The 13549-nt window shown below is 49.4% G+C and overlaps 1 protein-coding gene across 5 annotated transcripts in view; it reads left to right on the top strand.

Moving 5' to 3' along the window:
- RANBP10 (RAN binding protein 10) overlaps positions 1 to 13549 on the top strand; it is an 87791-nt gene that overhangs the window by 53953 nt on the left and 20289 nt on the right. For all 5 annotated transcript variants that reach the window (XM_058441121.1, XM_058441122.1, XM_032157688.2 and 2 more), the window contains one exon: positions 12431 to 12598. In XM_058441121.1, coding sequence (XP_058297104.1) covers positions 12431 to 12598 — 168 coding nt within the window. The remainder of the gene's footprint in view (positions 1 to 12430; positions 12599 to 13549) is intronic.

Raw genomic sequence — 13549 nt, 5'->3', positions numbered from 1 at the left:
AGACATTAGCTTTTAATCTTCCTGCCATCCCCGAGAGAGAAGTTTAGCCAAGGAAACTTGGGGGCTAAGAAGTGACAGAATTGGGATTCGAGCTTGAGTCTTTCTGATCCACAGTGAGTGATGACTGGGACCCATTTGTTGGGAAGAGATGACTGGCTTGGTGATCAGTGCTCAGGCTAGCTTTTTGGGTTTTTGTTTTGTTTTGTTTTTTGTTTTTTTCTGAGACAGAGTCTCACTCTTTCACGCAGCCTGGAGTACAGTGGTGCAATTTTGGCTCACTGCAACCTCTGCCTCCCGGGTTCAAGCGATTCTCCTGACTCAGCCTCCCAAGTAGCTGGGATTACAGGCACCCGCCACTATACCTGGCTAATTGTTACATTTTTAGTAGAGACGAGGTTTCACCATTTTGGCCAGGCTGGTCTTGAACGCCCGCTTCAGCCTCCCAAAGTGCTGGGATTACAGGCGTGAGTCACCGCGCCTGGCCTCAGGTTAGCTTTGTGAAGGAGACGTAGCTGGCCCCTGTGTCCTGGTCAGCTGTGGGCCAGGACCAGAACCTGGTGGTCAGGCACAGCCCTAGCCCCTTCCAGGTTTCCAGACTAACTTGCGGCTTCTGAGGAAATCTTTCCATTCAGCAGTAGGAGTGTTCTCCATTCCTCACTGCCCTGGGACTGAGGCCTTGGATGTGCCCTGGCAGATGGTAGTGGCATGGGTGGGCTGCTGGAACGGTCATGCTGGAGTCCCTGGCACCCTACAGGAGTCTCCCATCTCTAGGGCACTGTCCAGGGATGTTACCTGGGAGCGCCAAGGTGATAAACGATTTCTGCAGCCACCCTGGCATTTCTGTGACTGTGACTTTCTGTCTGAGTGATGATGCAGGGGGAAGTGGGTGGTGCCAGAGCGTCTGCACTGGCCACATGGGGCCTCCTGCCTGCTGGTTCAAATGTGGCTTGGTTTCTCCTTGCATCACTGGCATTTCATAGGTACCTGACATGGCCGGGCATAGACTTTTGTGTATGGGTGCCAGGCTAACTGCCCATCACTTCTCTCTGGGAGTGACAAGGCTTATTCTCTTTGGAGATGGAAGAATGGTTAGTTGGGTGGTCCTCTCTGTCAGAGTGTTGTCCCCATCATGTGGCCTCAGCCATCCTTCTGACCCAGAGCCAGCCGATGTGACTCCCTGCAGGGCCTGACCCAGGAAGCCATGTCCACTTGTTCTTTTTTTTTTTTTTTTTTTTTTGAGGCAGAGTCTCGTTCTGTCGCCTGGGCTGGAGTGCAGTGGTGCGATCTTAGCTCACTGCAACCTCCACCTCCCAAGTTCAAGCAATTCTCCTGCCTCAGCCTCCCGAGCAGCTGGGATTACAGGCATCTATCACGATGCCTGGCTAAGTTTTGTATTTTTAGTAGAGAAGGGGTTTCACCATGTTGGCCAGGCTGGTCTTGAACTCCTGACCTCAGGTGATCCACTCACCTCGGCCTTCCAAAGTGCTGGGATTACAGGTGTGAGCCACTGCGCCCAGCCCACTTGTTCTTTTCTGGCCCTCACATCCCAGTCCCCTCTGAGACAGCCATCTCTGGCCTCACGGTGCGGGTGACAACCCTCACTTCTAGGCACATCTCCATCCTCTCTCTAGACCCACCGAGGGAGGGATGCATGTTTAGAAAGTTGCTGACTTTGGCTTCAGGGCGGGAGTGGGAAAAGGATTGTCTGGTTCTAAAGCAGAAGTTGGTGGGGCTGGAGAGGCTGCTTACCCAGGCATAATTGCTGGACCCCCCCTTAATGGGAAGGGCAGCACCCTAGGCATGGTGCTGGGTGGTTGGGTTGGGAAGGAGGAGGTGGCTTCACCATCACAAGTACCTGCTTGGTGCTCCCCTGGGTGTCCCTCAGAGGAGGGAAGAAGTGTTATTTACATGACCACAGGCCTCCACTCAGCCTCTTAGTGCCTCAGTTTCCTCTGTCCTCTGATGGGATTTATCATACCTGCAAGTGGGTTGGAGTCTTAGAATGTTTCCTACAAGTAGACATCCAGGGCCCTTTGACAACTATGCCTAGTCCCTCTCCTCTCATTTTGTAGAGAAGGGAACCAGGGTCTGAGGTCTGAGGATGAGTGACTGGCCAGGGCCTATCATGAGAAGAACAGTGCTGTGGCCAGAACCAGACAGCAGAAGCGCTTCAGCCCCACTGGCTGTCCTGGCACCCAGGGCTACAGTCTCTTTCTAACAGAGGCCAGTCTACCTGTGTGAGGATCCTAGCCTGAGGCTGACAACAGACTCACTGCAAAATGTGGGGCCGGGGCTAAGCCCTGGCCTTCTGGTTTCCAGTTTCTCAAGACGGCAGTGTAGTGCCAGTTCCTCTCTACCTTACAACTTCTCAAGGCCGGGGGAGCAGGTTCACAAGGGGCGGATGACTGAATCCATCATCTCCTCAACTCCTTTGGGCTTCTGGTGCCTTTGTTGCATGTTTGTCCTGTCCTTTCTAGCCCTTAGCTAGGCTGAATCTTTCTCACAAAGGAAAAACAGAAAACCATTGTATGTATCAGGACAACACAGGAGGAAAATCCTCCAGTGACTTCACTCAAAGTTTTCTGTCCACACCACTGTTTGTTTATTGAGTGTTCCCCATCACAGCCTTTCTGCATCTGGGAAGGAGCCACAAAGTCCCTGGACCTGCCACCATCTTACCTGCCTTGTTCAGCCGCTGGCTACTTGGATGTCTAATAAGACATCTCAAGCTTAGCATTTCTGAAGGGCCTGTTCCTTCCACCCATCTTCCTTGTCTCTTTTTTTTTTTGAGAAGGAGTCTCGCTCTGTCGCCCAGGCTGGAGTGCAGTGGTGCGATCTCTGCTCACTGCAAGCTCCGCCTCCCAGGTTCACGCCATTCTCCTGCCTCAGCCTCCCGAGTAACTGGGACTACAGGTGCCCGCCACCACGCCCGGCTAATTTTTTGTATTTTTTAGTAGAGACGGGGTTTCACCATGTTAGCCAGGATGGTCTCGATCTCCTGACCTCGTGATCTGCCTGCCTCAGCCTCCCAAAGTGCTGGGATCACAGGCGTGAGCCACCACTCCCGGCCTCCTTGTCTCTTGATAAATGGTGCCACCATGTACTTGTTTGCTCAGGCCAGAAACCTGGGTGCCATCCTTTTTTCCTCTCACATTAGCTGCACCCACACCTGGCAAGTCCTGCCCACTCTGCTCTGAGTCTTTCCTAAGTCTTGCTCAGCTCCAGCCCCACTGGATGCTTTTCTGTTTCTCAGACATGCTGAGTTCATACCCTTTACCCCGAAGGTTTTTTATTCTGTTCCTCTTGTCCAGCAGACCTCTGCTTAGGGGTCACCCTCTCAGCAAGAACTCGATTGACTACCCCATTCCAGTCAGTCCTCATCCCCTCTGCCATTGCTAGCCCATCATCTGGCTTTGCATTTTCTTCTCTTTTATAAATAGTCTTTGTTGCCCAGGCTGGAGTGCAATAGCACGACTATAGCTCACTGCCACCTCAAACTGCTGGGTTCAAGGGATCCTCCCTCCTCAGTAGTACTACAGGTGTGCACCACAGTGCCTGGCTAATTTTTTGTAGAGATGGGGTGTCACCATGTTGTCCAGGATGGTCTCGAACTCCTGGGCTCAAGCGATCCACTTGCCTTGGCCTCCCAAAGTGCTGAGATTGCAGGCATAAGCTGCTGCACACAGCTTTTTTTTAAGATGAGATTTCTCTCTGTTGCCCAGGCTAGAGTGCAGTGGCATGATCCAGTCTTCCCAACTTAGCCTCCTGTGTAGCTGGGACCACAAGTATACACTGCCACACCCAGCTAGTTTTTGTATTTTTTTGTAGATATAGGGTCTCACCATGTTGCCCAGGCTGGTCTCGAACACCTGGACTGAAGCTATCCTCTTGCCTTGGCCTCCCAAAATGCTGGGATTACAGGCATGAGCCACTGCACCCAGCCCAGCCTTGATTTCTTTAGAGCATACTTGATCTACCAGGTATTTCTTGTTTTCCTATTTGTTTACTTACATTTTCCCTGTCTTTATTCCTTTCACACTTCCTACTCCCATTTTGCAAACTCCCTGGGGCAGGCCTTTGTTAGTTATTTGGTGGTAAGCAGATAGTGCTTGTCCTTTCCAGAGGATGTGAAGGCAACACAGTGGCCATAAACCATGCTGCTGCAGCAGCCAGTGATACTAAATGAGGTGTGCAACATTCTGTTTTTAACCTCAAACTGCCTTTTGCACACATCCTTGTATAAATATACATATATATATATAAGTTATATACCTTATATATACACACAGACACTTATTGTGTCTGGAAAAAAATATTGATAGCTTCAGTTGAAGATATATTACAGCTCTGTAATGGCAGACCCCTGGCCAGAATAGGTTCAGATTTCCTATTGCTACTGTAACAACAGTGTTGGCTTGAAATAATCATTTTACAGTTCTGGAGAACAGAAATTCTAAAATCCAGGTATTGGCAGGGCTGCGTTCTTTCTGGAGGCCCTAGGGGAGAATTCATTCCTTGCTTCTTCTAGCTTCTAGCGGCCTCCTGTGTTCCTTGACTCATTCATGGCCCCATCCTCCATCTTCAAAGCCAGCAGTGAGATATCTTCCATTTCATAAAGACCCCTGTGATTACATTGGCCCACCTGGATAATCCACTGTCATCCCCGACTTCAAGGGCTTTAACTTAATCACTTCTGCAAAATCCTTTTTACCATGAAAGGTGACATGGTCACAGGTTCTGGGGATTAGACCATGGACGTCTTTGGGGTGGGGGTCTTATCCGGCCTGTAACAGGTACTGCATATTTTTCACCTCTGGGAAAATCTATAAAAATTGATAAATCATTTGGGAATTGGAAAGGCAGAAAACTTATCTCTTTTCTGGCCAAACTGAGGTGATGGTGAATCCTGAATTGATTCTAATTTTTTTTTTAATTGAGCTCTTTGGTTTTTTAAAATTTAAAATCCATATTTATAGCCAGAGTTAAAAATTTAAAAATTCTTTCTTTTTTTTTTCTTTTTGAGACGGAGTGAAGTGGCGCGATTTCAGCTCACTGCAACCTCCGCCTCCCAGGTTCAAGCAATTCTCCTGCCTCAGCATCCCGAGTAGCTGGATTTACAGGAGCGTGCCACCACTCCCAGCTAATTTTTGTATTTTTAGTAGAGACGAGGTTTCTCCATGTTGGCCAGGCTGGTCTCAAACTCCTGACCTCAGGTGATCTGCCCACCTCAGCCTCCCAAAGTACTGGGATTATAGGCATGAGCCACTGAGCCTGGCCTTTTTTTTTTGAGACAACGTCTTGCTCTATTGCCCAGGCTGGAGTACATTGGCACAATCTCAGGTTACTCCAACCTCCGCCTCCCCGGTTCAACTGATTCTCATGCTTCAGCCTCCCAAGTAGCTGGGACTATAGGCATGTGCTACCACACCCAGCTAAGTTTTCTATTTTTAAGTGGAGACAGGATTTCACCGTGTTGGCCAGGCTGGTTTCAAACTCCTGGCCGCAAGTGATCCTCCCACCTCATCCTCCCAAGTGCTGGGATTACAGGCAAAATCTAAAAATTCTGTGCTCGTTTTGTCAAAATAGTTATATAGTTTATTTTTAAAGAAAAGTGTTTAAAATACTTATTTTAATTTTAGGTCTTTGAAAATTTAAGCATCTGTTGTTTTCATAGTGGATATTGAACTCCCATACACTGAGACAAAAATATCTCCCAAATATCCTTGAGTCACTGACTAAGTAGGTTCTTACTGGTGATTTCATGAGCTTTCATAAATCATATGACCAAATTGTTGTTAGGTTTTCTAGAGTATCTGCTGTTCTAACCTGAGAAAGTGAAAAAAGGGGCCGGGCACGGTGGCTCACGCCTGTAATCCCAGCACTTTGGGAGGCCAAGGCGGGCAGATCACGAGATCAGGAGATCGAGACCATCCTGGCTAACACGGTGAAACCCTGTCTCTACTAAAAATACAAAAAATTAGCCAGGCGTGGTGGTGGGCGCCTGTAGTCCCAGCTACTTGGGAGGCTAAGGCAGGAGAATGGCATGAACCTGGGAGGCGGAGCTTGCAGTGAGCAGAGATCGCACCACTGCACTCCACCCTGGGCGACGGAGTGAGACTCCGTCTCAAAAAAAAAAAAAAAAAAAAAAGAAAGTGAAAAAAGGAAACCTTCCAGCTTATTATGTCTTAGACCTCCTGGACAGTAAAATTTGCATAAAAATCTGTCATACAGGGTCATCCTTGTGTGAGAAAGAGGCAGGCTGACAACTGGGGCTGGTCACTGGTGGCACATAAACACACATGTGCTTGTGCACACACCTGTACCACCTGTCAGACTCCTGACATGCTGGGCACTGGAGGAACTTTCCTGAGATCATTTGGCCCCTGTACCAAGGAGCTCATGATCTTGGGGGAAGGGGCATGGACAGTCCCGGGAACAGTGACTGGTGATTGAAGAGGTTCAGTAGGCACCAGGCTGTGGACCAGGGATATGGGCAGTGTGCAAGGGGAGGACCAAAGGATGTTATGAAAGACTCCAGGAGGCAGAAATTTGAACTGGATCATGATGCACTGGCAAGAGGGGAGGACAGAGTCGATACCACTAGTTCTTGGGCGTAGTTCTAAGAGGACCCAGAGAAGCAGCAAGCAGCCTTCCTGAAAGACTATTTGGGGAGGGTGGAATGGGCAGTGGCTTTACTGGATGGTGTGCCCCCACGGCCACATAAGCAGTGGACTTGGCTTTAGAGGGCTGTGCAGGTCAGGGAGCATTGAGGAGAGCCCCACCTTACCTTCTGGCATCCCAGACCCCTGGCAACATCTGTTGTGCTGTGCCAAACATACAGGGTTATGGGTGCCCTCCTAACAGGTTGCCACATTGTTGTCAGTTACTGCCTTGCAGTGGGAAATCCCTGTGCTCTATCTGAGGGATGAGGGGCTGGGGGGGAGGAGGGCTATTGTGGCTGGTGTGGCCCATAGTTATGGATCCTGTCAGGGCAAGCTGGTGGGCATGCCTGGGGCCACCACAGTCTGAGCCAGACCTGGAGGGATGATTTTCCCTTTGCTCCTCACTGCTGTCCAGCTGGCTGCCCTCATCTATAGCCTGCTATAGACCAGGGGAATAGCCGCTGCCATCAGGAGCCATAGTGTCTCCCAAGTTGATGCCTGAGAAAAGGCCTTGACTGTGATGGCCTCATGAGCCTGCCTCTTGGTGGGGAATGGGCATTGCTCTGTCCCAGAAGAGCTATTTCTCTGAGGTCAAATGATTTGCATACCCACTAGCAACAGAAAGGCCTCTCCCACTGCTGGGCGTGATGAGCTTAGGAGCTGAGTTGATGCTCAGAGCAGCACCATGTCCCCTGAGCCAGGCAGTTCCAATGTCTTTGGGGAATTCAGAAGGTAAGAATAGAGCCTGGATCCAGGTAGAGGCTTTGGCCCTTCTAAAGCCAGTCTCAAGCAGCTCTCACACTGGTTTCCTGGTGATGGCAGTGGGGAGATGCAGGAGGCACCAGCAGGGGTGAGGGCCTCCACCAGTTTCTGAGAGCCGTTCAGTCTTGGCCTGTTTCCCACTGTGCGTGCTGGAGAATCTTTGTTTAAATAGAGGCTTCCTGGATAAAAAGATGTGAAAGTTCAGGGTACACTAGGCTTGGGATGGGTGCTGTGACCAAGGGGACAACTTCCTTTGTGCTCGCTGATTTAAATGCTGAGTTTAGGCTCCAGGGTCTGGGCTGTGTCACCTCTCCAGTCACACTTTCTGCCTCTCTTGTCAGCCCTTGGCCCTGTTATCCTTTTCTCACCCCCACACCTTTGCTTGCTGCCTGCCCACACCCTGTGTCCTCACCTATCCACGTACACAACATGTACTGTGAATGTTTGAGCCTTGCCCTGCTTTCTGGCTACTCAGATCCTCTACTCAGAAGAGAGCCTCTACCCATGCCACTTGGGAGGGGAGGGATGTGCTTAAGCATGTTCCTGTGGTGTGCTGCTTAGGCCCCAAGGAAGAAGCAGGCAGACACTGGGGAAGCTACCTGGAGGGGTACCTGGGGAGTAGACCTGCCTGTCAGCCCATCAGCTCCCCAGCCTGTGCAGGTCCTGGGCTTGTCATGGCTCTATGGGTTCCATTTCTGCTCCTTAGCCAGGCAGTCGAACCCTTCTGCAGCTCCACCGCTCCTGCGCCACCTGTACTCATGCCTTTGCCTGCACATCCTCCTCCCTTTTTCACTCCCCTCTCCCCTTGTCTAAAACCTTGATGCAGAGGTGGGAGAATTGCTTGAGGCCAGGAGTTTGAGACCAGCTTGGGCAACACAGAAAGACCCTATCTGTACAAATAATAGTAATATATATTTTTTTCCTTCCTGAGTACCATGCACTTACTTTTTTTTTTTTTAGACGGAGTTTCGCTCTTGTTGCCCAGGCTGGAGTGCCGTGGCGTGATCTTGCTCACTGCAACCTCCGCCTTCCTGGGTTTAAGTGATTCTCCTGCCTCAGCCTCCCGAGTAGTTGCGATTACAGGCGCCCACCACCACGCCCGGCTAATTTTTTTTTGTATTTTTGGTAGAGACGGTGTTTCACCATGTTTGCTAGGCTGGTCTTAAACTCCTGGGCTCAAGCAGTCCTCCTGCCTTGGCCTCCCAAAGTGCTGGGATTATAGGCATGAGCCACTACATCCGGCCAGAATAATTAATATTGTTAAGCTATCTGTTCTCTCCAAATTGATCTAGAGAGTCAACAAAATCCCAGTCACGATCACAGCCCACCTTCGAAAGGCATTATTAAGAAAATGAGGGCCGGGCGCAGTGGCTCACGCCTGTAATCCCAGCCCTTTGGGAGGCCGACATGGGCGGATTGTGAGGTCAGGAGATCAAGACCATCCTGGCTAACACGGTGAAACCCCATCTCTACTAAAAAATACAAAAACAAAATTAGCCAGGCATGGTGGCGGGTGCTTGTAGTCCCAGCTACTCAGGAGATTGAGGTGGGAGAATGGCACGAACCTGGGAGGCGGAGCTTGCAGTGAGCCGAGATCACATACCTGCACTCCAGCCTGGGCGACAGAGTGAGACTCCGTCTTAAAAAAAAAAAAGAAAAGAAAATGAGTCCAGGCGCCATGGCTCATGCCTGTAATCCCAACATTTTTGGGAGGCCGAGGCGGGTGGACCATTTGAGGTCAGGAGTTCGAGACCAGCCTGGCCAACATGGTGAAACCCCAACTCTACTAAAAATGCAAAAATTAGCCTGGTGATAGTGGCGTGTGCCTATAATCCCAGCTACTCAGGAGTCTGAGGTGGGAGAATCCCTTGAGCCTGGAAGGCGGAGGTTGTGGTGAGCTGAGATTGGGCCACTGCATTCCAGTCTGGACGAGAGAGTGTGAGACCCTTTCTCACCAAAAAAACAAACAAAAAATGATGATAAACCACAGACTGGAAGAAATACTTACAAAACATAAAAGGACTTGTATCTAAAATATATCAAGAACCTTTACAGTGCAATACGATAAACAAGTGCAATACAATGAACAACCCAATAAAAAGTGAGTTAAAAATTTGAAAAGACAGTTGAATAATTTTCCAACAAATAGATGGCAAATGAGTACATGAAAAGACACTCAGTATATTTTGTCATAGGGAAAATGTATATTAAAACCACAATGATATTAAAACTACTATATATACACTAAAAGGCCAAAATTAAAAAAAATAAACTGAGAATAGTAAATACTGAAGAAGATATGGAACTCATACATTACTGGTTGGAATGCAAAATAGCACAGCCACTTTGGAAAACAGTTTGACAGTTTCTTATCAAATTAAACATACACTTATCTTATAACCCAGTAATACCACTTGTAAGTATTTACCCAAGAGAAATGAAAACATATGTCTGTGCAAATACCTTAAGGCAAATATTTGTTGGCTTTATTCATGACAGCTAAAAATTATAACAACTCAAATGTCATCAACTGGTGTATGAACAGATAGAAAAACTGGGGTGTATCCATAACATGGAGTACTACTCAGCAATAAAAAGGAATGGAACACTGCTTCTCCTAACAACATGGATGGATCACAGATGCATTGTGCTAAGTCTAAGAAGCCAGGCAAGACACCTCATGTTCTATGATTCCATTTATGTGAAATTCTGGAAAAGGCAAAACCATAGGAACACATCAGATTAGTGTTGCCGGGGACTGGGAATGGATGGAACAAATTGACCCCCAAGAGGCCTGAGGGAACTTTTTTTGGAGGAGATTGGGTCTCACTTTGTTGCCCAGGCTGAAGTACACTGGCATGATCATAGCTCACTGCAGCCTTGAACTCCTGGGCTTAAATAATCCTCCTGCCTCAGCCTCGTAAGTAGCTGGGACTATAGGCAGGCGCCACCACACCTGGCTAATTTTTTATTATTATTATTTTTGAGACGGAGTCTCGCTGTGTCGCCCAGGCTGGAGTTCAGTGGCGCGATCTCGGCTCACTGCAAGCTCTGCCTCCCAGGTTCATGACATTCTCCTGCGTCAGCCTCCTGAGTAGCTGGGACTACAGGCATCCACCACCGTGCCCGGCTAATTTTTTGTATTTTTGGTAGAGACAGGGTTTTACTGTGTTAGCCAGGATGGTCTTGATCTCCTGACCTCATGATCCGCTCGCCCTGTCCTCCCAAAGTGCTGGGATTACAGGTGTGAGCCACCATGCCCGGCCATGCCTGGCTAATTTTTTTTATTTTTTTATTTTTTATTTTTTCGAGACAGAGTTTCGCTCTTGTTGCCCAGCCTGGAGTGCAGTGGCGCAATCTCGGCTCACTGCAACCTCCGCCTCCTGAGCTCAAGCGATTCTCCTGCCTCAGCCTCCTGAGTAGCTGGGATTACAGGCATGCACCACCATGCCCGGCTAATTTTGTATTTTTAGTAGAGACAGAGTTTCTCCATGTTGGTCAGGCTTGTCTTGAACTCCCGACCTCAGGTGATCCACCCACTGCGGCCTCCCAAAGTGCTGGGATTATAGGCGTGAGCCACCGCGCCTGGACAATTTTTAAAATTTTTTATAGAGATGAGGTCCCACTATGTTGTCCCAGGCTGATCTTGACCTCCTGACCTCAAGTGATCATTCCACCTCAGCCTCCCAAAGTGTTAGGATTTCAAGCGTGAGCCACCATGCTCAGCTTTAGAGTGATGGAAATGTTTTGTGTGTTGATTTTGGTGGTGGTAATGCAACTGTATACATTTGTTAAAACTCACTTGAATTGTACAGTTTAAAAGGGAGAATCGGCCGGGTACAGTGGCTCATGTCTGTAATCTTAGCACTTTGGGATGCCGAGGCTGGAGGATCACATAAGGTCAGGAGTTCAAGACCAGCCTGGCCAACATGTTGAAACCCCGTCTCTACTAAAAATACAAAAATTAGCTGGGCATGGTGGCACGCACCTGTAATCCCAGTTACTCCAGAGGCTGAGGCAAGAGAATCACTTGAACCTGGGAGGCGGAGGTTGCAGTGAGCCAAGATCACACTACTGCACGCCAGCCTGAGTGACAGAGGGAGACTCTGTCTCAAAAAAAATAAATAAATAAAAATAGAGGTTCTTACTATATGTAAACTAATCCACAATATAAAATACATTTTAGGCCAGGCACAGTGGCTTACACCTGTAATCCTAGGACTTTGGGAGGCCGAGGCAGGCGGATCATGAGGTCAGGAGATTGAGACTATCCTGGCTAACACGGTGAAACCCCGTCTCTACTAAAAATACAAAAAAATTAGCTGGGCAGCGGCCGGGCGCGGTGGCTAACTCCTGTAATGCCAGCATTTTGGGAGGCTGAGGCAGGCGGATCACGAGGTCAGGAGATTGAGACCATCCTGGCTAACATGGTGAAACACCGTCTCTACTAAAAATAATAATAAAAAAAAAAATTAGCTGGGCATTGTGGCAGGCGCCTGTAGTCCCAGCTACTCTGGAGGCTGAGGCAGGAGAATGACGTGAACCCGGGAGGCAGGGCTGGCAGTGAGCTGAGATCACGCCATTGCACTCCAGCCTGGGTGACAGAGCGAGACTCCGTCTCAAAACAAACAAACAAAAAAGCATTTTAAACAACCTGCCAGATACACTTCCAAGGTTACTTCCAGTTCCCACTCCTTCACAAGGCTTTCCTTGACCACCTCCTTGTTGTACCACCCTCTGGTATGTTCCTTCCGGGTCACTGATGGTTTTGGTTCCTGTTAACCGCAGCATGGGATCATTCCTCTGTGGGGCTGCATCAGCTACTTCGGCAGTCACCTGCTGGACTCACAGCCAGACTCTGTCTATTGGTGGCTCTGCTAGAAGCCAAGAGTGCTAACAGAGGTGGGGCAGGCTGAGGAGAGACTGAGACCTGGGTGGGCTTCTGTGACTGTCTTTTTCCTCCCTCAAGTACCTACTCAGTTATTGCTGCTCTCTTCCCCCCACAGGTTGGGACAAACATTCTTATGGTTACCATGGTGATGATGGGCATTCGTTCTGCTCCTCGGGGACTGGCCAGCCCTATGGTCCCACATTCACCACAGGAGACGTGATCGGCTGCTGCGTCAACCTCATCAATGGCACCTGCTTCTACACCAAGAATGGCCACAGCCTTGGTGTGTGCATAAGGGACCTTGGAGGCTCTGCTCTGTGGAGCCACTTTGGTTGGTGAGAGGCTCAGGGGCAAATGCTCAAGGCAGTGTCGCCTCTGCCGAGCTCTGGGGTACCGCACCATTTCCAGGCATTGGAGCCCTTTCAGGTGAATAGAGGGTAGCAGGGGCACGCCTTTGTTCATCCAGCCAGTCAGCTGTGTTTATCCAGCCCGGGGAGGATGCTGAGAGTACAGCAGTATCCTGGTCGTGATCTTGGCTTTGGTGGCACTTGTTGGAGCAAGGTTTGGAGTTGGATGAGAAGTTTGGGGAACCCTTGCATAGGTTGCGTGGTGGTGGTTTGCGTGCCTGTGAGCTGGCCCAAACTTTGGTGCTGGTTGCTATGGAGCAGCAGTGAGGGTGGCACTAGTCCAGGAGGTAAACAGACAGGTGGGAGTCAGATAGGGCCAGACCTCTGGTCTGTTCTTGGTGAATGAGCAGCAGCCAGAGCAGTTACATTGAAAAAGGCTTCTGGTGAAACCATGAAGGATGGACCAGAGTAAAGACCAGGGGAAGAGGCAGATGGCCTGAGGTAAGGCAGTGGGGATGGGTGCAGGACAAAGGCCCAGGTGTGGCTCTGCAGGGCTTGGTGATGGATGGGGTGCACTTGCAAGAAGGAAAGGTGAGAAAATGGCTGGATTAGTATTGCTGTTAACCAGGAGAAGAAACCCAGGAGAAATAGCAATCAGTGGAAGAGGATGGGGCCTCTGGGATCCCTGGAAGGAGCATTCCTGTACATGTGTAGACATTTAGGATTAGAGCTTGAGAGGAAGAGACTTTGGCTATTCTGATGCCTTGCCTACCGGGTGCTAACTGGTATTCGGCCACATTGGCCCTGAGGTGGTGACTAACTGCCTGGTCTGCCTGCTTGGGTTTGCAGAAGTTCCCGATCTACACACCCTAGTTCTCCAGAATGGA

The sequence above is a fragment of the Hylobates moloch genome, unplaced genomic scaffold (genome assembly GCF_009828535.3).
Source record: "Hylobates moloch isolate HMO894 unplaced genomic scaffold, HMol_V3 SCAFFOLD_6, whole genome shotgun sequence".
NCBI lineage: Eukaryota > Metazoa > Chordata > Mammalia > Primates > Hylobatidae > Hylobates > Hylobates moloch.
Note: the sequence above shows the minus strand (reverse complement) of the source record. Positions and strands in the feature narration are given on the sequence as shown.